The 23,519-nt window shown below is 42.4% G+C and overlaps 1 protein-coding gene across 2 annotated transcripts; it reads left to right on the top strand.

Moving 5' to 3' along the window:
* The first annotated feature begins 3,304 nt into the window (after window positions 1–3,304).
* Window positions 3,305–23,288, top strand: LOC125710067 (integrin alpha-6-like). 2 transcript variants are annotated; one of them, XM_048979254.1, is made up of 25 exons: window positions 3,305–3,658; window positions 10,659–10,786; window positions 11,229–11,308; window positions 11,421–11,670; window positions 11,926–12,057; window positions 12,510–12,723; window positions 13,039–13,232; window positions 13,317–13,411; window positions 13,557–13,684; window positions 13,834–13,923; window positions 14,061–14,122; window positions 14,238–14,407; window positions 14,512–14,652; window positions 14,839–14,954; window positions 15,090–15,246; window positions 15,330–15,413; window positions 15,501–15,580; window positions 17,063–17,140; window positions 17,242–17,344; window positions 17,535–17,711; window positions 17,885–17,980; window positions 18,067–18,177; window positions 18,646–18,744; window positions 19,295–19,420; window positions 21,460–23,288. In XM_048979254.1, the coding sequence occupies exons 1-25, from the start codon at window positions 3,477–3,479 to the stop codon at window positions 21,598–21,600; spliced, it is 3,234 nt and encodes a 1,077-aa protein (XP_048835211.1). In that variant the 5' UTR covers window positions 3,305–3,476; the 3' UTR covers window positions 21,601–23,288. The 2 variants fall into 2 exon arrangements, with proteins under 2 accessions (XP_048835211.1, XP_048835212.1); XM_048979255.1 differs by lacking the exon at window positions 21,460–23,288 and adding an exon at window positions 19,698–19,816.
* The last annotated feature ends 231 nt before the right edge of the window (window positions 23,289–23,519 follow it).

The following is a 23,519-nucleotide window of genomic DNA, read 5'->3' as shown; positions in this document are numbered from 1 at the left end:
AAGTCATAGAATGTTTTACAATGTAATGTAATTGTGGTCTGAGAATGGCACAGAAACTATGTGTCTCTGCCATTGGTTGGTGAAGGTAATTATTCTCGAAATAAGTCTGTAAATACATCCAGAGGTACTGGAAGCCATAAGCACTCATAAAGAGAAGGCCATTACTGCTGTCGGTGTTGCCTAGTTACTGCTAGTTAGAGACTTTGATATTAAGGCAGTGATTCTGGTCGGTGCATATGATCACGACTTTAGAGAGCTACGGATAATCAATGCTTTCAATAATTACCTTTTGATCTATATGACATCTATCGTCATTTGGTACTTGGTAGCTTTGTCGTGGAAGTGTTTTGTTACATTTATGCATTTAGCACAAAATTTTAGCATTGCTACACAGGGGATGTGTAAAATCCTGCGAGGAAAACTTTACAGATTTGGGAAGTTGATGAAGTGAGACACACTGTTGCTTGTTGCTTTAAATGAAGCTTTAAATGGTGCTTGACAGACAGACGGACGGACGGACGGACGGACGGACGGATAGATAGATAGATAGATAGATAGATAGATAGATAGATAGATAGATAGATAGATAGATAGATAGATAGATAGATAGCCGCTTTACCGATCCCAAAGGAATTTAGGAATGCATCATTTAACGACTAAAAGCTTGGAGCAGCACAGCCGTCAGCAGTGCAGCTCACACTGGAAGATGCCTGTGAGCCTCTCAGAGTTGCAGCTGTCTGATGTTGTTTGGGGAGCCGTCCGGTTTCGAAGGGAACCAGTACAGGACCTAGTGAAGGTGCCACTGCTATTGAACTGAAGTAAGGAGGGAGGCGTTCTCACCAGGGAGAAAATTATTCAGCCCCTTTAATGGAACCAAAATGGCAGCAAGGAATCCACTGGGCAACCATCCATATTAATAACTATGAAACGATAATAATTGCTACCCATTAATCACACGGCGCAGGAGTAGCAGATAACACTGTCCTCCCCACAGTAAAATGACCATGAAGTGGTAGGAGTCATAAATGCCTTTGATGGTTCACGGACTCGTTGGGGGAATATAGGATGGGAGAGACTGAATGAGGAAGACGGTAAAAAAAGCAAAAAAAGGGGGTGTCCACAGGGAGGAGTAGCCGCGGTCTCTCCCCCCAGCTCCATAAACAGGAGCATTATCAGCAATGTGTAGCTAAACAGCTAACATGTCTTTGGAGGGTGGGGTGGGGTCTCTGCCCCCTGTATTGCATGAATCATCCAGCTGCTACTTTCCTTCCTCTGCATTCCTGAAGATGGAATAGCACAGCTGAGTGGACGTTTGTGAGGACGGCTCAGGCTGGGGGACCTGGGCTCCGTGTGTTTAGCTAGCTGGCGGGTTTAACCATCCTAAACATGCGTTTCCGTCAATGTCAGAACCTTCAGTGATGATGATGCTGCCTCGGATTCACAAGACATGGATAATATTTAATATGATTGCCCATCTTCTTCAAGTAAACTCTCTGATTTGGAGATAGAAGGGAGATTATTATTTGTATTTTATGGTGACAATATGAACCTTAATATGAACGGTAAATATGAACCAAATTATACGGTGGTAATAAACATATGAGCCTTAAGCTTGAGGGTCAATCTGAGTGTAGTGTTCTCTGGGTGGTAGCACCTCCTGGAGAGTATTACTAAACAATCAAATTGCTAAGAATGGGTGGGACAGAACGAGATTTCAACAAATAATGTTGTTTTGCTGAAGTCCAGTGTTCATAAAATTAGCAGACCTTTGTGTTCTTTATAACTATGCACGTGCTTGCAGTCACAGAAGAGTGATCTAATTGTGAAACCATTTTATGGAATCTATAGGATTCTGATATTCTTTTAACATTATGTAGGTGTAAGAAGACAATGTCATTCAGTGCTTACTGTACGTTCTATTATCTGTCTATCGGATATTAAAAATACAGACTTTACAAGGATTTTTTAAATTCATCAATGGGACGCATTTATTTTGGAGAATATAATACAAATGGATGGAAAACTGAAAGCAATATAATTTACATGGTTTTACATCCACTTGTCCATCTGTAACTGAAAGTCAGGAGCCTGTTTGGGGAAACACAAGGTATGAGGAGAAGACCAGCTCTGGGGGACACCGTCCATAGTCCTGTGTCCTACGTCCTGTTCTATGTCTCTATGTATTGTCGTTATTGTACTATTGTACGTCTATTTTTCTATTCATCTGTCATGTATTACATACTGTTCCTTGTACAGGGTGTGGCTTGATGTACAAGCACGCTGATGTTCTCATCTCACACAGCCAATAAAACACCTGGCATCTAGAACAGACACACACACACAGACACACACACACTAAGGGTAGTTCACAGATGCCAAAGCACCACCAGCATACAGCCAGGGGTGGGATCAGTTCCCTATATCATACATCACATTAATAATAGAAAATTTATTGAACTTATTTGTTCCTTAATAAAATGATGAAAATACACACTTAAGGGAGATCAGCTTGTTTCTTTTAAATGACAGAATAAGTAGTTTTCCAATATAGTCATACCTGTAAGCAAGGTTTTGCAGAAAGTGTTTGAGGGACAGGTACTCAAAGGTTAAAGGGGGGGGGGGGTACTCCATACCTTTAAAGCTCAAGCACAAGTTCACGTTAAATACTTCGAGCAAAACCGGCGGGTGTTCCCCCAGCCCCCCCTGCACGTGCCTGCCTGTAGGGGTAGCAATTAGCGAGAAGCTTGGCTGGCAGTGTACGGTGTACTGGCAGTGACTTGCACTTTACGATACCTACTTTATAACAAGTGAAGCCTAATTTATGGACTCGGAGAATGATGACCACAGAGCTTTAAGGATTCTTAAGTTCATCTAAGTACCTTAAATGGTACTTGTGACTTTTGGCGTTATTTTCCCCCCGTTTATTATATCTAGCCTCCATATTCATCGTGCAGGACGATGGAATCCGGATCAATATATCCGTATATTCAGACCTAAAACCTGAGAATAATCAGGTATACACTGATGGTTCCTTTGAAATTTATTTTATTAGTTTCAGACAAGACTATAACTCGGGTATAAGCTTTTAATGCAGACGTTAATATCTAACAAGTCTCGCTTTCATACTTTTGCTCTTCCCAAACTGAATACAATTTTAAGTGAGCTTTGTTTAAAAAAACAGGCAATTTATTTGCCTTTGGGCACTAATCTCGGAATTGCATGCATTTGAAACTCGTCATAGCAGACGGAAGCGAAAAGGCAGGCGGATAAAGGTACGGCCAAGTGTTATAAAGCTGTTAGGTTGCTGGTGACGTACAGTAGCAGCACTTGGCAGAGGAGGGGCGTGGTGCGCTGCGCAAGGTTCTTGGTTTAAAACTTAAACCCATCGAAGAACAACGGCACTATTCACTTTCTGACCGGAGTGCACATAGTCGGGAAACTGGACTTACTTGAGTGTGAATTAAGCCTTCAGCGCAATGGCGTGTTTTAAGCCCTGTCTTTGTCTATTTGTCACCCTCCCGGGGGTGCTGCAATGGACCGGGGTCTCAGGGTTTAACCTTGATACCGAGAATGCCTTCAGAAAAGTCGGTGAACCTGACAGCCTCTTTGGATTTTCTCTTGCCATGCATAGACAACTAAAGCCCTCCGATAAAAGAATGTAAGTCTGTTACTTTTTTTTTTAATCGTAGACGAATCTCAGGAGATCTAAACTTCCACACAGTGTGCGGTCGCTGCGTGTTTTTTACGACCTGCAGCTAATGTCAGGCTGTTATTTACTGTTAGGCTATTATTTAGGTTGTTGTTAGTTAGGGTAACAGGTTGTTAGTGAATTCCCCTCAAAGAACACGAAGTAGGCTACTTTTTATGTAAAATGTTTAAACACCCGTCTTTTCTTTCGAAAACAAGCAATTGCAATTTTTGGAGATTCGTGTCTGTTATGTTTCTAGTTCAAATTGAATCATTTAAAAGTTATTATGCATCATTATTATTATTATTATTATTATTATTATTGGAGTCGTTAGTTGTACGCTTGGGCGCTTGATTAACGTAAGGGTTCTATTTCTACTTGAGATCGATGATGCACCCCAACTCCTGTAGACGCACGTTGGCCGATACCCCAGGTGCTCTTACTTGGAAAGAAGGCGAACAGATCTCGGCGGTGCGGCGTGGGGAAGGCGCCCTTTCGGCTAGATCTCCGTGTCTTTTACGCGCTATCGCCGAACAAAAAAAGCATTTTAATTAGGCGTGACACAAGTCTGCTGGAGGACGGTGCGGTGGCGCGTGGAGTGGTCTTGCACTTTGATGCGAGTTATACTTACTTCTGTAGTCCAAGCTTCCACTGTCCCTTTATATAGAAACTGTCCGACAAGTGGGTCAAAACTGATTTAATATAGTTTTATTCTGTATATTTATTATTTTTATTCTATAGGTTCTGACAGGGGGTGGGGGGATCGTACACTCTTGAACGATACCTGAGAGTTAGGGTGGACACTTTTCAGGTAGACGTGAGCACCCCAGACACTCTCACTGTTTCAGTGGTACAGCTTTATGGGCAGCCTGGGGGCGTAATCTAAAGCTGCCCGTCCACTTTGTTCTCAAGTTGTCACAGATTCGTCAGAAGGGATTTCAGTGGTTGGTAGCAGCACAGCCACACAAGCCATTAACGTTTACGTTTAGAATCCTAGTTAAGCTGTTTTTTTTTTTCATGTAAGCTTGAGTCGGTATTTCGTTGTTAATGAACTGTTGAGAAGTTTATATACGTACGTATATAAACACTTTATAAACGTCATAAGATACACGGTACTGTTAGATACTTGCATTTTCGAAAACTAGGATTTCAGGCAGGTTTAGTGTGTCTGGGCAAATATGGAAGCAGTCAACTCGTACCTGTGCAGCTGGATACGGTTTAGGGACTGCAGAGTGGAGCCTTGATGCATGACTGATGGTGTATCTCAACAACTGAGGGAAACCATGGCAGCAATTGAAAGCTGGAATGTGTTTGAATCAGAATGGAAGGTTTTCTTTTAAATCAGGTGGCTTGTGCAGTTTTATTGGGGGGGGCAGAATATTCTGTTGCAGAAGCTTTTTTAAATACCTCCAAGTCCTTGATATCAGTACATGCCTCTACTTTCTTTATGGTCATTGTTTAAAAAGGACTTCAAATTTATACCATATACCAAATGTCTACAGGCTTCGGAGAACCTTCGCTTGCATCTCTGTAAATTAATTTTGGAGAGGGACATCTCACGTTGAGGGAGAGGCGTCGGCCCCCTGAACTCTGAGTCATGCGATCAGGCTCAGTTTAGGCACGTCCGGCCGACTCGTGGAAAATTCTTGCCTGCTAGGAGTGTTTTTCACGCATCCAGGAGTAGAGGAGAGAGCTCACAGGCGGCATGACGAAGCTTGTCAAGGCAGGAGGGAGGCAGCGCCGAGGTGTGGATGCTGAGCGGGGGGCCAGAGCGTGTCAGCGTGTTGCAGGTCTGAGGGTCCATTCCTGAGCTCCTGTGGGTTTGGCCTTGTAGGCAGGGTGACATTCGTGTTACTGGGTCTTCTGAGTGCTCTAGCATTCTTGCTAATGGGTATGAATGAAATGAGAGCGTCATCAGCTAAAGGCTATTAAACCTTTTAAGTATGGTACAACTTGCTACTGAGACACCTGAGTTCAGGGGGGGCACTATGAAAGAATATAATACTGGGCCCCCAACCCAGACCAATCCGATTATGTTCCAAATTTTTTGGGAGCCCTGTCAGTCAGGGGAGTAGGCAGTGGGAGTGATTATTTCGGCAGCAAATAGGGATCTGTGGATACCTGCCCAAGCTATCTCACTCCCCGAGAACCAACACCTACTAAGTTTTGATTACATTTCCAGTTTCTTAACTCCTTGTGTCTTCTGCTCTGCTTTGCTCTGGATCAGTAGTTCTTTGACCGATTTTTAGGAACTAAAGTTTAAAGGATTCAGAGAGAAGGGTGATTTGAAGAATGTGATGCTTGTCTCTTTTATACTATCATCTGCTATTTTCATAGTTTGTGTGACTGAATACGTAATCTGTTTTTCTGGCTACAGCAGTGAGATGGCAAAAATGCATCTGTAGCAGGGAAGAACAGATCGCACAAACTAATTAGATCTGCCTGCTCCTACGATGGTGCTGGGAAGGCTTCGTGTTCATGGCTGTTTTGTTCTCATGTCAGGGCACTGGAGCGCAGTGCAGTTCCAGTGCCAATGGAGAGTGAGGGATGGAGCTCGCCTCTGTATTTTACTGCAGACCATAACACAGCCTCTTGGCGAAATGGTCTGGAATTTGCCGGAGTTTTCCTTTGAACCTGTCACTCTTCCTGGCAGGTCTATCCATCAAAGTTGAGGAACTTACAAAAATAGACCATTACATGCTTCACAAAAGGCGTAAACCAGAAAACCTATTTTAATCTGAGACATCTCAAAACACTAAAGCTTTCGAACATAATACAGTTAATAATCTCTCCCCAGGTTAGTACACAGCTGGCAAACAATAACAATGGCTTTGAAAACTAAGCTTTTAACCCTAGTTAACCTCAAAATGACCTGAGTGAAGGGAACCATGACGGGAATGGCTTGGGAGCACAGGACCTCCATAAGCATGTGGAGGCCTCCTGTGCAGTACATTAACCAGGGCGGAGCATTCGGATCCGCCCAGTGTGTCCTGGAACTCAAGTTCACATAGTTGAAGGTGAAGGTGAAGGCGGCCTTAAAGTTAAATACAATGTTTGCTTTCTTCACAAGGAAAAAAAAACATCCATAATTGTTCGTCCTTCCCGAGGACTACATCCAGAGCACAGGCTAGTTTTCCTTGTGGTGTTGCTGATGGTCTATGGGCTACAAAGTACTTTCCTTCCTTCCTTGCATTCATACAGTTTCCTGCATAACACAGTTACAGTTAAGACTGCACATCTTCACGGAAAAAGCCTTGACATACCTGCCGATACAGTGACTGGCACAGCCTGCTTGTGTTATCTGGTAATCTTTATTTGAAGGAACTTCAAGGCAGGAGGAAAGGGTGCGACGTGACATGTGCTGGACCATCTGCGTGGGGGTTATATGATACAACATGAGATCTTGCCACTGATCTGAAGTCGTTTTGGAATACATGCATCTTAATAAACGCAACAGGGATCCAGCATCTCTGGTGCTTGGACGCCTAATGATGTGGGCCGGCTAGTTTGTTCTCCAGTTAAGAAGTCTTCACGTCGCGCAAATATTTTTTAAGACACAGTGGGCTTCATCACGATGGCTGTGAGACGGGTCCGATGAGCCAGAGTGATCGTAGCAGAAGGTGTTCCACGTTACGCTGGTGTCAGGTCTCAGTGAGGGTAGCTCGATACCCTCAGAGTCACAGTCCCACTTCGCAAGTGCACATCTGCGAGGGTATTTCTCACATCTGGAGGCCGAGAGCTGAGCCAGTGCCCACGTGGACCATAATTCACCCCAAACACGGTAATGGAAACCATGCGTCTGTAGCACCCAGGAACCCGACCTGTACAAGGGACATTAACTACTGTGAGGAGGAATTGTTTGGGTTGCTGACTGGTGCTGTGGCTGATTAGTCTTTGCTTAAGGTTAGTGAATAAAAGCAAATATGCCCGTCCAATTATGGGTCTGTGTTACAAACATTTTGGCATTGTTTAGTGTTGCATTGTATGTGGAAATGGAGGTCATTACTGGCTGTGCACGAAACCTAAGAATCACTTTGAATCACGCAGAGAAGGATTGTGACGATTTGGCACATGGAATACAGAGTGAATGGATCACCCTTATATCCTGTGGAATTAACTCCTGTTGAATGTTTATTACTTCTGGATAGTCTGTTAGTTCATTGTTAATATTTTTTGTTAATTTGAAGCTATTAAGCAAGCCAGCACTTGCAGTATTTTATTTTCCAAGAATCATGTGTTTGGTTGTTACCCATGTGGTCACAAAATTGCCCCTCCGAGTCATTCATTGGTTTCCTTATGAGGTCGAATGAATTCTTCCCCAAGCAGCCAGTAAAGTAAATCGAGGTATTCCAAGAGCTGACCACGATTGACCAAATTAACCATGATTAAAAATGACAATGGAGCAGAATTGGTAAATAAAACTGTGGGAGCCTTTGTTTTTAAGATTCTCATTTCAGTTTACACACAAACATAATCTTAATGACATTAATTATCTTCTCAGTCCGATATTTATGTTCAGATGGAAATGAAATTATCACCACTTTTATATTCCCTCTAGCTAGAAGACACTCTTTGCTAGTTTTAGCTTTGTCCACCATGAGGAGATAAAGACATAGTGAATAGGCCTTTTGTTGAAGAAGCTCTTCAGGAAATCGTTCATGTTTGGTTGCTGGGCTTCCTGTAAACGTCTGTCTGTTTCCTTATGCGCACTGGCAGCCGGTGTTATCTCTGCTTGGCATATTACTGTTGTTACAATCTATATGTGCTCATGCAAAGGCATCTGTAAGGAAATAGCAGTAATAATTATGTCTAACATATCAAAGCAAAACGCAAAGCAAAACAGATCATCTTGTTTTTCTCTTCGTTATCATTAAAAAACATCGAATAAGCCAGAAGAATTCCTACCAAAGCACAGCCCTTAAATCCTCCTTGCATTGTAAAGCATTTCCTAAGAAAGGATGTTAATCTCCTCCACAGTCCGAACCAAAATCATAATTTAATTTATATACGGAAGCTCTGATAACATTGATAAAAAAATTTTAAAAGATGTGCTGTTGCGAAAGCTCATTTTACAATTTATAAAGACATATGTGACATGTAAACATAAACAGACTTAAATAATCCAGTAAAGATGCATGAGTATTGGAACTTGTGAATGACGTCTGTTGCTGTTTCCTCTCACTGTCGACGCCCAGAGTGGAACATATGATCCATGGAGGGTTAGGGTACACTGCTCCAACAAGGACTTCCCTGTTGGATTCATCTGTACCCCTTAACCCAGTGGAAACTCTATGTAATTATCTCAATGGTCACAACAGGCATTTGTAGTTTTTTCCTGTTAAATATTTGCTGTCTTGTTTTGATTCTGGACTGTAAATAGTTGGTGAGTGTTTTCATTTCTTGCCAGCACTGATGGTGTTCTGCATGGACACGACCTCCAGAAGTATTCCAGAGCTCTTGCTGCCTTTTGTATGAGTGTTATTTTACCCAGTGGCTGTGAAGAGATTTTGTTTGTAAAGGAGTATTTCCAGAGTATTCCCGAAATATCTTGAATGCCGCTCAACACATAAGCAATAAGGATAGGATTCAGTTCATATCTCTTAAAATTATGCTTTAAATAAGCATTTCCAGAAGGGGTGTCCTTGCTATTCTAGGTGTAAATTTCTCAGTGTGAAAATCTCCTTGTATATTAAAAATTCTAAGATTCTGCAGTTTCAGAGAGAGAAGTGAAAATGATCAGAAATCATATCTTTATGATTGTCTCACTAAAAGCATAATGGTTACAGTTAATTTTTAACAATGTATCTAATTGAAAAATCCACCAATGGAGTAACTGTGAAGGAGCAACGGTGCACAGGCCTCTTCAAAGGCCTTTTTCTGATAGGACGCCAATAGAGGATTCCTCTGGATTCGCGGCCGTCATCGCCACACTTTATCTGGCCGTCCGCGGACTGCGCCAGTGCACATGGCCTGGCAGCGCAGGGCTTGGCGGGTTAAAGTCCATCAGGGCGCAGTGACACACCTTATGCTACAGCCATGCGATAACCGCGCCAGGCTGCCCCGAAACGTGGGCACTTTCATGCACAGAATTGTTGGCACTTTTCCTCCCAGGATTTTGACAATATGTAAAAAAAATTTTCATTTAACTTAGCATGAAACAATGAATTATTAGGTTGTTACTCGGATCTCTTCTGGTGACGGCGATGGGGAATGTGAAGCCTATGCACAAAATGCCTGGCAGTCTATTGCAGGACGCGCACACACACACACACACACACACACGCATGCACATAAACACACGCACCTATATGTAGATGTATAGGTATAGTTCCATATGTGGGATCTCTTTCGCCTTTGAATTTCCACTTTGAACTCTCTGAACTGATAACTGAAGATTTACTGCTAAAAATGTCCCGTTGTGCTCTCTGCAGTCTGCTTCCCATGTGTTCCGCAGTCACCCCTCACAGGGGTTGCGGCCATCTTGGTTGCCTGAGCATGTTCTCTGGGGCTCTGTGTCCCAGTAACTCGCGCCGCACGGCTACTGGGCTGCAGTGGCTGGCTGTGGAAATAGTGCCCTTTTCATCACAGCGCACAAAGAGAGCTTTTGTGGGAAAATATGTGAAGTGCTTGCATGGTGCGTTATCACCGAGACACCCAATTTAAATACATAAAGGAGGCTCAGTGTAAAATAATTAAGAAACTCTGTGATACCAGTTCAAAGCAAGATCAATTTTTATAGATTTTTTTTGATGAAATGATGAGATCTCACATGTAAAAATGCTATCTGTAAAGGTAATGGATTTTTACATTACATCAGCGATAAATTAAGAACCGGCTAACAAATGCTCTTAAATTGACTTAATGTTAATATGCATAACATGCCGCTGAGGTGCAGCCACAGACAAGTGCTGTCTCTGCCTCATTTTTCCACTCATTTGAGTAAATAATCATTCATCATTCCCATTGTCAGGCTGCTGATTGGGGCCCCCCGTGCCAGGGCGCTGAACAGCAGAGAGGTCAATATCACGGGAGGACTGTATAGCTGTGAGGTCACTCCTCAGGCCAATGACTGCAAGCGGGTCATTTTCGACAATGATTGTAAGTGCTGCTCTCTGGCATCTCTGAGCTCTCACCATTCTAGGCTGCGGTAGCTTCTAGACAATGTGTTGGAAGCGTAAAGTTGACATAATGCACATAGGACATTGTTTCTCTGTGTAAGCCGTGTTTGTATCTCATCGTTTCTCTTTATGATGTTTGTGTCTCATTGTTTATCTTCGTCTTGTGTTCGTGTTTTATTGTATCTCTTCATGTTGCATTTGAGGTTTTGTTGTTTCTCGTCATGCTGTTTGTTTCTCCTTGTCGAGTTTGTATTTCATTGTTTTTCTTTATTTTGTGCTTGTTTCATTGTTTCTCTTCTTCTCGTGTTCGTGTCCCATTGTTACACTTCATGCCGTATCCACACTGTGAACATTACTGTTGGTTTTCCTTGTAATATATGTTCTGCCTCATGTTCTTCCTTCTCCCTCCATGATTAATCCAGATAACCCTGCAGTGGAGGGAAAGGAGAACCAGTGGATGGGGGTGGTGGTGCAGAGTCAGGGGCCGGGGGGAAAGATCTTGGTAAGTCACCGCCTTGCAGGTTGTAGAGACTGTCGCCAAGTTCACACGGCTTCTGGCGTCTGGGTAGGACAGTCACCGACACCGTATCGGCACCCGTCCCGTCACTTCGCAGACCTGTGCCCATCGCTACCAAAGACGGCAGTCTCGGGAGTCCTGGGACGTCACGGGCCGCTGCTACGTGTTAAGCCAGGACCTGACCATCAACCCCAAAGCCGACGAGGATGGGGGCAGCTGGAAGTTCTGCGACGGCCGTCCTCGGACCCATGAGATGTTTGGGTACTGTCAACAGGGTCTGTCTGCCACCTTCACAAAAGACTACCACTACCTGGTCTTTGGAGCGCCCGGGGCCTACAATTGGAAAGGTAAGATGCCGAGGGACTGGCAGCCTTCTTTTAATGAGCCGCTTTTGAGGTTAACTACTGTGGCTAGCGAAAATCGTGACGGTCTGAACTGAATAGTTTTCAGCAGTAATTTCATGAGCAATTAAGTGATTTTAATGGGCGGTGTTACTTTGTGCCTTTTTGCATGCTCTAGTGCGATCCCCAGTTCATATTTTTGCATTCTCTTCTCTTGAGCTCCCTCATTTTCTCTAACATCTTTGCTCTGACCCCATACAGGAATTGTCCGGGCGGAGCAGAGGAACAGCACTCTGGTGGAAATGAACATTTTTGAAGATGGGCCTTACGAAGTTGGCGATGAGAACAGCTTTAACCCTTCACTGGTGCCCGTGCCTCCCAACAGTTATTTAGGTACACTTTGACCCTAAAAACACATAAGCCAAAAATATACTTGTAATATATACTAAAGTGGCATATTAAATGCTATATATCAAAAGATAAAGTCACCTTTTTGCGTTAATGCTTCCATAAACTCTGTTTATCTATGATATTTTTTGAGTCAGTCCAGATTTACTTAAATTGGTTTTGTAGTGTAAGTTGACCTGTATATAGAGATGAAATCTTGTAATTTCCATTATTCCCCGATACTGCAGATCCTTCCAAAACTTCCATTCACATTCAGGTCTCCTGGGCTTAAGCTCTTTTGATACGTAATAGTTTACATTATTCTGCTCTCGCACATGCATCGTGCAGCTCTTATTATTTTACCTTTTAACGTGACAGAATGGTCTGTATTATGTGAAGAATGCCCAATGCGCTCCAGTTACTGCTTTAAATCTGGGAAAATGTCCTTTGTGTGACAGGATTTTCTTTGGACTCTGGCCACAACATCACCAAAAAGGGCCATCTGACTATCGTGGCTGGAGCACCAAGAGCCCACCACAGTGGGGCTGTGGTCTTGCTGAAGAAATCTGAAGAGTCTATCAAGATGCTTTCGGAAGAGGTCATTCTTGAGGGACAGGGACTGGCATCTTCCTTCGGCTATGATGTAGCCGTCCTTGATCTTAACGGAGATACGTATGTGGAATTTTGATGTTTTACTACTGTGTTTGAAGAGTTACTGATTTACATGTTTTATGGAAGACATTAATCAACCATCGCTAAATGCTGTAAGTGATGTGGTCATATTGTTATGTTTTAAGATTGACTGTTTTAACAGGAAATTCATAAATCACCTCTGTAATAAGTTTAACATTAAATATTTGCAACTGTTGAAATCCATCCATCCATTTCCCAAACTGCTTATCCTACTGGGTTGCAGGGGGTCCGGAGCCTGACTGTTGAAATGAGTATTAATATATGTTGTGGTTTATTTTAAAATGTATTTCCTAGGTGGCAGGATATCGTAGTCGGGGCGCCTCAGTATTTTGTTAAAGATGGAGAGATTGGTGGAGCGGTTTACGTGTACATCAACCGAGCGGGTAACTGGAACCAGGTCAAGCCCATTCTTCTGACGGGGCCCAAAGACTCCATGTTTGGTCTCGCAGTTGAAAACATCGGGGACCTCAATCAGGACTCCTACGGAGGTACAATAAAACGCTAGGATGCCATGGCAACAAAGAAACCCGGTTCTACTAGAGCTTTCTCTCAGAATGTGTTCGACTCTGCAGACTTTGCTGTGGGAGCCCCCTACGAAATGAACGGTGCAGGAAAGGTGTACATCTACCATGGGTCGGCCAACGGTATCAACATTAGGCCAGCACAGGTTGGTGTCATCCCTCTTTTTCATGTGTTCCAGCTTTCGGGGGCCCGGTTCCAGTTGTGTACAATTCCAGAATCCATAGCTGTGTGTTAGAAGTGAATAATTATTGAAAAGTGCCAATATGTTGTTGTTGTTTATTTTTCTTCAGATTCTTCAAGCAAATGATAAGAATATTAAATTATTTGGATACTCTCTTGCTGGAAACATGGATCTGGATAGTAATTCCTACCCTGACGTTGCTGTTGGATCCCTGTCAGATGCTGTGTTTGTTTACAGGTAATGTGCTGAAGAATTCATCCATCCATCCAGCCATCCATGCATTTTCCAACTGCTTGTCCAGTACAGGACCACTGGGGGCATTATTGGCGTAATCGCTTGTGTTTATTTAAGGTGTGACGTAGATGTTTGTTTCATTGCTGTTCCAGGGCAAAGCCAATCATAAACATCGAAAAGAGTGTCAAGACATCACCAACTGTAATCGACCTGCAGAACAAAAACTGTGGTAACAGTATATGGTAGGATGAAAATATGTATAATTTTAATAGTCTATTACTGTAAATAACTGACTTTAAACATATGAAATGGAATCAAAGGAATTCTCTTAAAGGACCAACAGTCATTTGTGTCTGTTGTTTGTCTCTTTTGTGTGTAGCATGATAGTTGAAGCCTGCTTCAAGTATACTGCACAGCCAAAGTCCTACAACCCCAAGCTGAGTAGGTGGCTCTAATGATGTTCAAGTGCGCTGAGCTTTCTTGACATTGGCTGGGTGGGATGGTTGCATGGACCTGTTGGTTGGCACTGTATATGTTTTTTGTTTTTCATTTCCAGCTATTGGGTACTTGTTTGAGGCCGAGTCAGAGAGGAGGAAGCTTAACCTGCCGTCTAGAGTCACGTTCATGACTAAGTCGAACACTGACTCGGACTTCCAGTCTAGCGGAACCCTGGAGCTGCCCGGGCAGGATAAAGCGGAGTGTGTCAAGGTCCAGCTCAAGTTGAAGGTGATGCTCCATTGTCCGGCCCTTTGCTTAGCTTGGCCGTGTCCTGCTTTCATCACGTAGCAGTAAAAGGCAGGAGCTCTAAGGAGTCAGTGTTTTTTTTTTAGGACAACTTGGAGGACAAGCTGAGGAGCATTCCCATCGACGCATCCGTGTCCATCAAGAGTTCCAAACGCAGGAGGAGGGACGTCCTCCCAACACTGCTTCCAATACTCAACGCCAACGAGCCCAGCAAGTCCGTCTCCCAGGTATCCTTGGCAACCGTCTACAGCATTCCTAGTGAGTCCTTCACTGCACCTGGAGCTCAGTGATTAGATTCTCACTGCATTCATAATCTGTCTCATTTAGAACCTCATTTGTGTGTCGTTTAAACACCAACAAAGTATGCAATTGTTATGGTCTCTCAACAAAGGTAAACTGCTTTCACTTTTCAGATAAAATTTTTGAAGGAAGGGTGTGGATCTGACAACATTTGTCAGAGCAACCTAGAAATGAAGTACAAGTTTGTCTACAAAGAACCCAACCAAAATGTTTTTCGTGACATGCCAAAGTAAGTGGTAGCTTTTGTCCACAATTTTGTCAAGGTTGAAATGTCTCCCTCTGTTGCATCCGTCTGATTCAGACTGTTATCACAACAGAAGTATACAAGAGTAGATGTCAGTGAGGTGGTTTGTTTGGCTTTCAGAAAGGACGGCATACCTGAAATGTTGCTCAGTGACCAGAAAGACATCGCTCTAGAAATCAATGTGAAAAATACGAATGGGGATGACGCCTATGAAACTAAACTGCAGGCTGTGATACCCAACTATCTGTCCTACTCCAAGAGCTTAATAGAGACGGAGGTGAGTCTACTGTACAAGCATTAGCCTTCATGCTCCAGGTCCTGTTAGGCTCCTCTACAGGGATTTTTCTTGCGTCTCCGTAGGAGCAACAACCTTTCTGTAATGCCAATAAGAATGGCTCGAACGTGGAATGCATTCTCGGGAATCCATTCAAGAAGAATTCAGAAGTAAGTGCCGGAATTTGGTTGATGCTGGTCCATATTCCCTGAGTCTGTGTGTCTTCATCGATTTAGCTTGATGACTTTTGTTGCCAGGTTACAATCTACTTCATACTGAATACTGCCGGTGTGACTTTGGACACCAATGACATAGAAGTTGATCTCAAGCTTGAAACGTAAGTGCTGTTAGAATACTGTCTTTACACCAATTTAATATGCGGCTCAATATGCCATAGTTAAGTCGACTTTTACAGTTTTTCTCGATTGCTTTGACACATTTCATGAAACATAAGTAACATTCTCAAGACAAGAGCATTTCTCAAAACAGTTTATGCATACAGCTCAACACTATGGTTTTGTTGCATAAGCCTGTAACTGGAAATTAGCAGGAAAACATTTTAAAATGGATTTGACAAAGCACTTCTTTACACAGCATGTAGTTAGAGTATGGAATAGTTTCCCTGTTACTGTAGTGCAAGCTAAAACCCTGGGTTCCTTTAAATCAGAGCTGGATAAGATTTTAACAACTCTGAGCTATTAGTTAAGTTCTCCCCAAATGAGCTTTATTGGCCAAATGGCCTCCTCTCGTTTGTAAATTTCTTATGTTCTTATATAAAACAATTAACTCCTGTCTCAAAAGCAAATGATTCCACCAATGAATTAGTCAGCAAATCATTCCACCAAAATGAAAAGTTTGCATTGTTTTAACCATGAGAGTCAAAATGCTTAGATATATGGTCAGTATGTCAGTGTAAGTATGCTCCTGAGCTCCACAATGCTGAATGGTAGTTGGTTCCCACTTTCTCATTGTCACTGACCGATCATTCATCTTTAACAATCAGATTCTTTTTTGTGTCAAAAACACCTGTTTCAACGTTAAGATCCATATTACAGCATGTAAAGTTCACTTTTGAAAGAAAGCACTTGCATGTATTTTTCAGATCTCAAGACACAGTACAATAGCAAACAAACAAGTTGCACAGCACAGTATAGCACAAAAACAGCAAAACAAGAACAAGAAAATGATGTACAATGCTGTATCCCTGCAATTTATGGCGTATATTTTGAAATCATTTTGAAAGCTTGGTTAACTGATGATCGCATACATATATAGTTTTGGGTACAAAATTAGGAATGTAGGAAACTACATAATATATTTTGACCAACAAGACTAAAGCAACAGAAAATTGTGGCAAATGATGACAATTGTACAAAACCATTTGCACGTATGTCGTAAAACATTTGGAAAATTTGTGTGAAGCAATGAGAAATGATGTTCGGCTGTGCAGAAGTGACGTTATGGTGGGATTACACTTGTTGTTTGGCAAGTGTTAATTGTCATTTGAGAAACACTCCAAAGTAATCAAGAAAAACTGTAAACATTTGTGAAAGTCAGAGGTGCATAAATCAGATGTAGAAAGTAAAAATCCGGTTGGTTGAAACAAAATCTTGGCCTGGATTTTTACTTTCTGGACCTGAACTATCAACTTCTGGTCGATCCACATTTCAATCATGTGATAGACTGGTATCCAATCCAAGGTGTTCCTTAATGCCACTGGACATCCTGGAATAGGCTCCAGGTTCTCTGTGACCCTGCACTGGATAAACGGTTAAATGGAAAGATGGATAATCCGTGTTTCATACTTGTTTTCTCCCAGGACGAGCGAGCAAGCAAATCTAACGACCATGAAAGCAAAGGCGAAGGTGGTCATCGAACTTCTGTTGTCAGTCTCGGGGTGAGTGCATTTCCTGGGCGCCGGCCGTCTTACTACAAAGCAGGCAGCATCGTAGATTTTTATATAGCAGTATTTTACTCAATTTCTCTGACTTCCACCAGGCTGGCCAAGCCTTCGCAAGTCTATTTCGGAGGGGAGGTGAAAGGAGAAAGCTACATGACAACAGAGGATGACATTGGCAGCTTGATTGAATATCAGTTCAGGGTAATTATTTCCTTGACTTTAGGTAGACGGGCCCTTGGGTTCTGTCAACTGCCGTTTCCACATTCTGATGACCCTCAGAGAAACAGCTACACCAAACAGTGATCTCTGATATTATTTTATAATATGGAATGATCTCTGTTATTATTTTATAAATAATTCTTACACTTTCACACTTCTGTCTTCTGGCTAGATCTTGAACTTGGGCAGACCACTGAAGTCCTTCGGCACGGCCTACCTGAACTTCCAGTGGCCGAAGGAGACCGCAGAAGGAAAATGGATCCTGTACCTGATGAAAATTAGCACTGATGGGTCGGAAAAAATCTTCTGCAGTCCCCAGACTGAAATCAATCCTCTCAAATACATTAAGGTGACCTTTCTTGAATGGCATGACAGCCAATTATTGTAATTATTATATGGATATTTCAGTGTATGGATGTCATTTAAAAATTATTAAATATAACTGACTCATTTCATTTTGACATGAAATTTGTGTCTTTTTCCTGAAAAATACAACACTGTGATAAGTCAACATACTTTCAGGAATCTTCTAAATCAAGAAGCAAACGTGCGGCTGAAGAGGGAAAATCAGAAAGCAGACTCTCCCCTTTCAAAGAGAAAAGGAAATACAAAATTCTGGTAAATCTCTTATATGGGTGTTATTGTGTGTCTTTGTAGTTAATACGAGCTGAGAAGCAGACACTGACAATGACGTTCTGTTGCAGATGTGCGGTGAAGAGGTGACCTGTGTGGAGATCCGGTGCCCCCTACAGGACTTAGACAGTAATGCAGTCATTGTTCTGCGGTCCCGGCTTTGGAACAGCACTTTCCTTGAGGTTAGTCCCTAGTATGTGAGTTTGCACATGCATGTGCCCTGTACCACACGGGGCACCATATCCAGGGTGTACCCCCCTCGCACCCTAATCCACCTAGGCACTACCTACTGCCCCCCCCCCCCCCCCATATCCCTGCTGAGTATAAGTGGTTGGATGATGGATGGACGATGTGTTTTTGTAGGTTGCATGTGCTCCTGTGTTTGTTGTGGGTTCTGTGTCCTCCCCCAGCCCTGCCATGCTGTTTTAGGGGGTTTGATGTCTTTAAATCATTAGTAACTATTGCTTGTGTGTAAATGTGGACCGGCATCATGGGATCACCCTGTGCTTCCTGGGATAGGCTCCAAACCCGCGGCAGCTGTGTGTGGGAAAGATACTAATGGAAGATGGATGGGTAAACTGTGGGTCTCTGTGATTCACTTTCTTTCTGAATCCAAGAGCAGTGTGTTTCTACCGTTCGCCTCTGAACAGGACTTCTTGGACCTGAACTATCTCGACATCATCGTGAAAGCCTCTCTCCAGCTCGATGTGTCCAAACAGAACACCCTTCTCCCAAACGCTGAGACACAGGTGAGCTGCTGCGGGTCACATGTCAGCGTCCGGTCAGCCCATTGGTCTCTCACCTCCGTCACTTTAAGATAAACGCCGTTGCTCATTTCCGGCTTCCACAGCCTCACTTTGTGCATCGCTTTGCATTGTAGTCATCAAGGTTCATTCCTAATGTACTGTAATGTCTTGAAAGTGATTAGTTGTCATTAACACACCACAGAATAATGAAACGTGTCCTCTGCATTTAACCAATATTTCACATCATGACATAGCAGAGGGCAGCTAATTCAGCACCCGGGGAGCAGCGCTTGGGGGCAGTACCTTGCTCAGGGTACCTCAGTGGTAGTTTGGTGGTCAGGGATTCAAACCAGCAACCTTTCGATTACCAGCGCGCTCCCCTAACCATTGGGCCATTCCTTTTGTATTTCCTTTTCCCTTCTGCTTTCTGATTTTCCCTCTTCAGTCGCACCTTCTCTTCTTGATTTAGAAGATTCCTGAAAGGTACTCTCAGTATAGACTGGTCGTCCTCAGGATCAGAAGAGCATCAGTTCTTGTGCTTCTGCTTTTGCAGGTGAGAGTCACCGTCTTCCCAGAGAAGAAGATGGCCAGGTACAGTGGAGTACCTTGGTGGGTCATCCTGGTGGCCATTTTGGCTGGAATCCTGATTCTCTCTCTGCTGGTGTTTCTGCTCTGGAAGGTAAACAATCGCAGAGTCAGCCTTCTGTACTCTGAGCCTCTGTTTTTAAATTCTGCTCATTTCCCCCAAACTGCAGCCACAAAAGGAGATACAACAACCTGAACTTCCTGCTTTATTCCTTAGTAGTGCCACTGACATGACTTCAACTCAAACTGAACTGTCCTGTGTGTCGCCGGATTTCTTTTTGAAACAGTACCCTTGTCAATTGTGTTCCCAGAAGTCTTGAATGCATACACTGGCCTGACCTAACAATTAATAATATTTTTTCCCCTTTTAGTGTGGCTTCTTCAAGAAATCCAAAAAAGACCAGTATCACAAGGCTGAATTCAATGTTTCCAAAGAAAGGCTCACGGCCGATGCATAGGGCCTGACAGCCATGCCCCCTTGGATGTCCCTGTGGGTATTTTAGAGTCGGCATGACATATACAGCGTAATGCTGGATCAAGCAGCGTCCCAGACACTACAGTCGATGCTTAAAGTTCTGCTTAGACATAGTGTCCAGGCAGAAAGTATGGGAAATGATTAAATGATGATCTGGTCAGAAGATCCTTCACTGTAGTCTTTACATTAGAAAGTGTTCTGATACAAGCGGCTTGGTTGGTCTGCAAGCACATTTTGTCATCAACAGGCAGATGACATTAGTGGTCGGAACTGACTGTACGATAAAGTTGTTAATAACTAGTAGACTGATACATGACTAGCAGACATATGTGGATATACTGTACATTGGCCAAATAATGTAAGGAGATTTTAGCTTGACTGCACAGGTGATGTTAGATCAGGTCCGTTAGCTAGTTAGCCATAGGTTGAAAATGCATAGGTGTGCTGCACCGTTATTTCAGTAAAATGCTAGTTACAATTTATATATTAAAAAAACAGGAATTTGTAGTTCTTTAGGTATTTGTAGTTCTGGGGGCTAATGCATTTAAAATACTTGATTTAGGATAGTATTTAAAGTCACAGACCACCAGGCTGACGCTTACACAGCCATTTGGCAAAGAGCACATGCTTTATGTCAAATGGCATCTAGTCGTGGGACCCTGATTGATTAATAAGTTGTTGACAGTGAGTGGGTGTATGGGCCGAGTCCATATAGCTTACATGGGTGTCAATAGTGTCATTTTTATGTATTGCACTGATATGAACAGCATTGATCAGTCTGGTCATCTGGCCATAAGCTGAATAGCTAAAGTTGTTAAATGGATCTTTAGTAGAGAAGGGCTCGTCGGCCCGCACCTTGCCGTAACTGACAGGATGCATTATTGAAAAAGGAAGTGGTGCATATTACGGAAAAAGCACTGGCTTCAAGAACTGCATGCCTTAAATAGAAAATACCTGATCCTTCTCTGCTTCTGTAGATTCTCACTGGAGGATACAGTGCAGCAAGTGCAATACATAAGAATAAGGGTGAATCTCAATAACAAGAACGTAAAGATCGCACTTGTGGTCTTGGCAAGACTGGTCTTGCGAATTTGGCACAATGAATCATGGGATTGGTCTCGTTTGGCGAGGATGCAGCCGATGTATCCTTCATATTTGGGGCGGAGCAAGATCAACATCCGGGGATTTTTACCGTCCTCTGTACTTCTGTTCTTGACTATGGGAAGTGGTCTCCGGCAGTGGAAGATGATGTAAAACGGGTACATGAGAACACAAGTATGGTCAAGTGCGCATATTGAGATTCACCCTAACTGTGTGTACACGGTGGTTTCTGGCTTGCTTCTCCTTATCTCGGCCCCAGCAGCTCCCACCCTTTGGTTGACGGTGTTGTCTCTACAGTCTCCATCTGCTTCCTGTCAATGATCCTGGAGGTTCTTTTGGGTTTCTAGGTCTCTGCTTTACCAGTCTGGCACCTTGTATATTTTCCACGGAGGGATTTTCTTTCCCCATGGGGCAGTGATCTTGGGCAAATACCAGAGGGTCGCTTTCCTGTGATTCTTCACCGACTTACTTTTTTTTTTTCTCCCTCGTAATGGATTTTACCGGTGAAATGGCAGAAGTTCCTCATTTGAAATGATCTTTTACTGTTCTTTTCTCAGTGTGGATTTTTTAAGCGTTCCAGGTACATCGACATTCCGAAATATTCAGCGGTACGGATAAAAAGAACAGAACAAAACCCTGGAACCCCAGAGAAGAAACAGTGGATGACTACGTGGAAAGAGAATGAGAGTTACTCTTAAGCTGATTGGACCGTTGAAAAGTTCTCAGAAGCTATCTGGTTTCTAATTGGCTTCAGTGACTGGAGCCAGAGACTGAGTCACACCCAGCCAGGGCCTGCTTTGCACCACCAAAGTATTTGACTGTATATATCGAGACATCTCCGATTTACTATAGACAAACCCACAATTCTCCCAGAGGTCAATTTCAGAGGACTCAACTCTTGCACAATAACAATGACTGTAAAAGAAAGTAAAGATTTAGGTCTATTTTTTTTTAAATAACATTTCAAAATATTGTCACTAAAGTGTACATTAGGATTTCTGTCTTTCAGTGCAGTTTGGTCAACTTTTCAATCGTCAGTTTTTAAATGTATGGAATGAATGATTTGTAGGATTTGTATATATTTAAATATTTTTGGAGAATGTGTATTTATTTTCTCAAAGACTTCCTTCTGTGGATGTTCCTAAGACCAAAGAAACTTGTGTTTTATTTTCTGAGGACTTTCAGGAAGACAAAGAAAATAGGTTGCAGTAGCAAATACATGTCCGTTGGATTGTTGCTGACCAAGACTTAATGTCAGATCTAAAAACTAGTCTGGATGGATGTAAATATTTCCTTAGTTTGAGTAATTTGTCTGGGATGCACTGAGAAAGTGCATTAAAACATTTCTTTACAAAAAGTTAGTCGTATACGTATTTTTATGTGTTATTGGTGTGGGGTGACACAGTGGTTCAGTGGCTAGTAATGTAGTCTCACACCTCCAAGGATGTGGGTGATTCCCAAACACCCTGCTGTATGCATGTGTGTGGTTTGCATGTTCTCCCCGCGTTCATGCAGTTAGCTGAATTAGCATCTGAACTACCTGTTGGGTGTCTGGGTGTAAGTGATGGACTGCCATTCTGTCCAGGGTGTCCTTTGTTTCGTGTCTATTACTTGGATGGATGTTACATTTAGGTTTCAGGTGGAGGAAATTCATTCCTTAAAACAGACATTAGTAATGTATTATGTTTGCATATTTAGACATTCACACTGCTTACAGAGGAGTTCTCCTCTACCACTGTAACTCTCTTCTCTGGGTACGATGTTTACAACATGGAACCAATTTGCATGTATAAAGCTGATTTTTTTTTTTTTATCAATTTCGAAAGGCTTTTAAGCAAAAAAGTAATAATTTTGTTATTTGTTATTTGAACAAACGGCGTTCAGCGTGGATCCCCCACGGAATGCTCCCAGAGTGTAAAAAATGAAAAGCTGACACCCTGCTTAGATCCATAAAACAGCAAACAGCCTGTAAATAGTTACATCACTTTTTTATTCATCTTTAGTATTTTTACAGACTCTTTGGAAGCAACTAGCTATGCAATATCGACGTTAACTTACTGTCTTTACTAACTCTCATCTGCTTGGACTAATATCCTCAGATTGAGTGCAATTTGAAAGGCTACAACTATCCAAACATTGATATGTTTTCTGATGGAGGAAACATCAAAGGGAAAGAAAATCACACAGTACAGCTTCACAAAAGCCCCACATTGATGGTCATGAACGTCACAAAAGATAGTCACACGTATCAAGCCATTTGTTTGTTTAATTGTTCAAATGTATGAAGGGCTACCACTGATGCATGTAATGGACATATTTCCTACAAAACCTCTTGAGAACAGCTGTGGATTTTTTAAAAGAAATTTAATAAAGAAACAAAATGCTTGTTGGATGTATTTTTATTTTGTTTTCCAGGGGCTTAGTCCCATTATTAGTCATAAAATTACCCCAATGATTTATTTTACTTTGCCAAACAGAATTCGCTACAAGAAATATAAATTCAATTGATATACATAAAAAGACACATTTACATCAAGAAAACGCAAAATCAAAGGCAATGTGATTGTTTAGAAGTAGTACATGTCAGACACAAAAGGACATCCTGAATCCAATATAT

This window comes from Brienomyrus brachyistius, chromosome 16 (genome assembly GCF_023856365.1).
Source record: "Brienomyrus brachyistius isolate T26 chromosome 16, BBRACH_0.4, whole genome shotgun sequence".
Classification (NCBI taxonomy): Eukaryota; Metazoa; Chordata; class Actinopteri; order Osteoglossiformes; family Mormyridae; genus Brienomyrus; species Brienomyrus brachyistius.
Note: the sequence above shows the minus strand (reverse complement) of the source record. Positions and strands in the feature narration are given on the sequence as shown.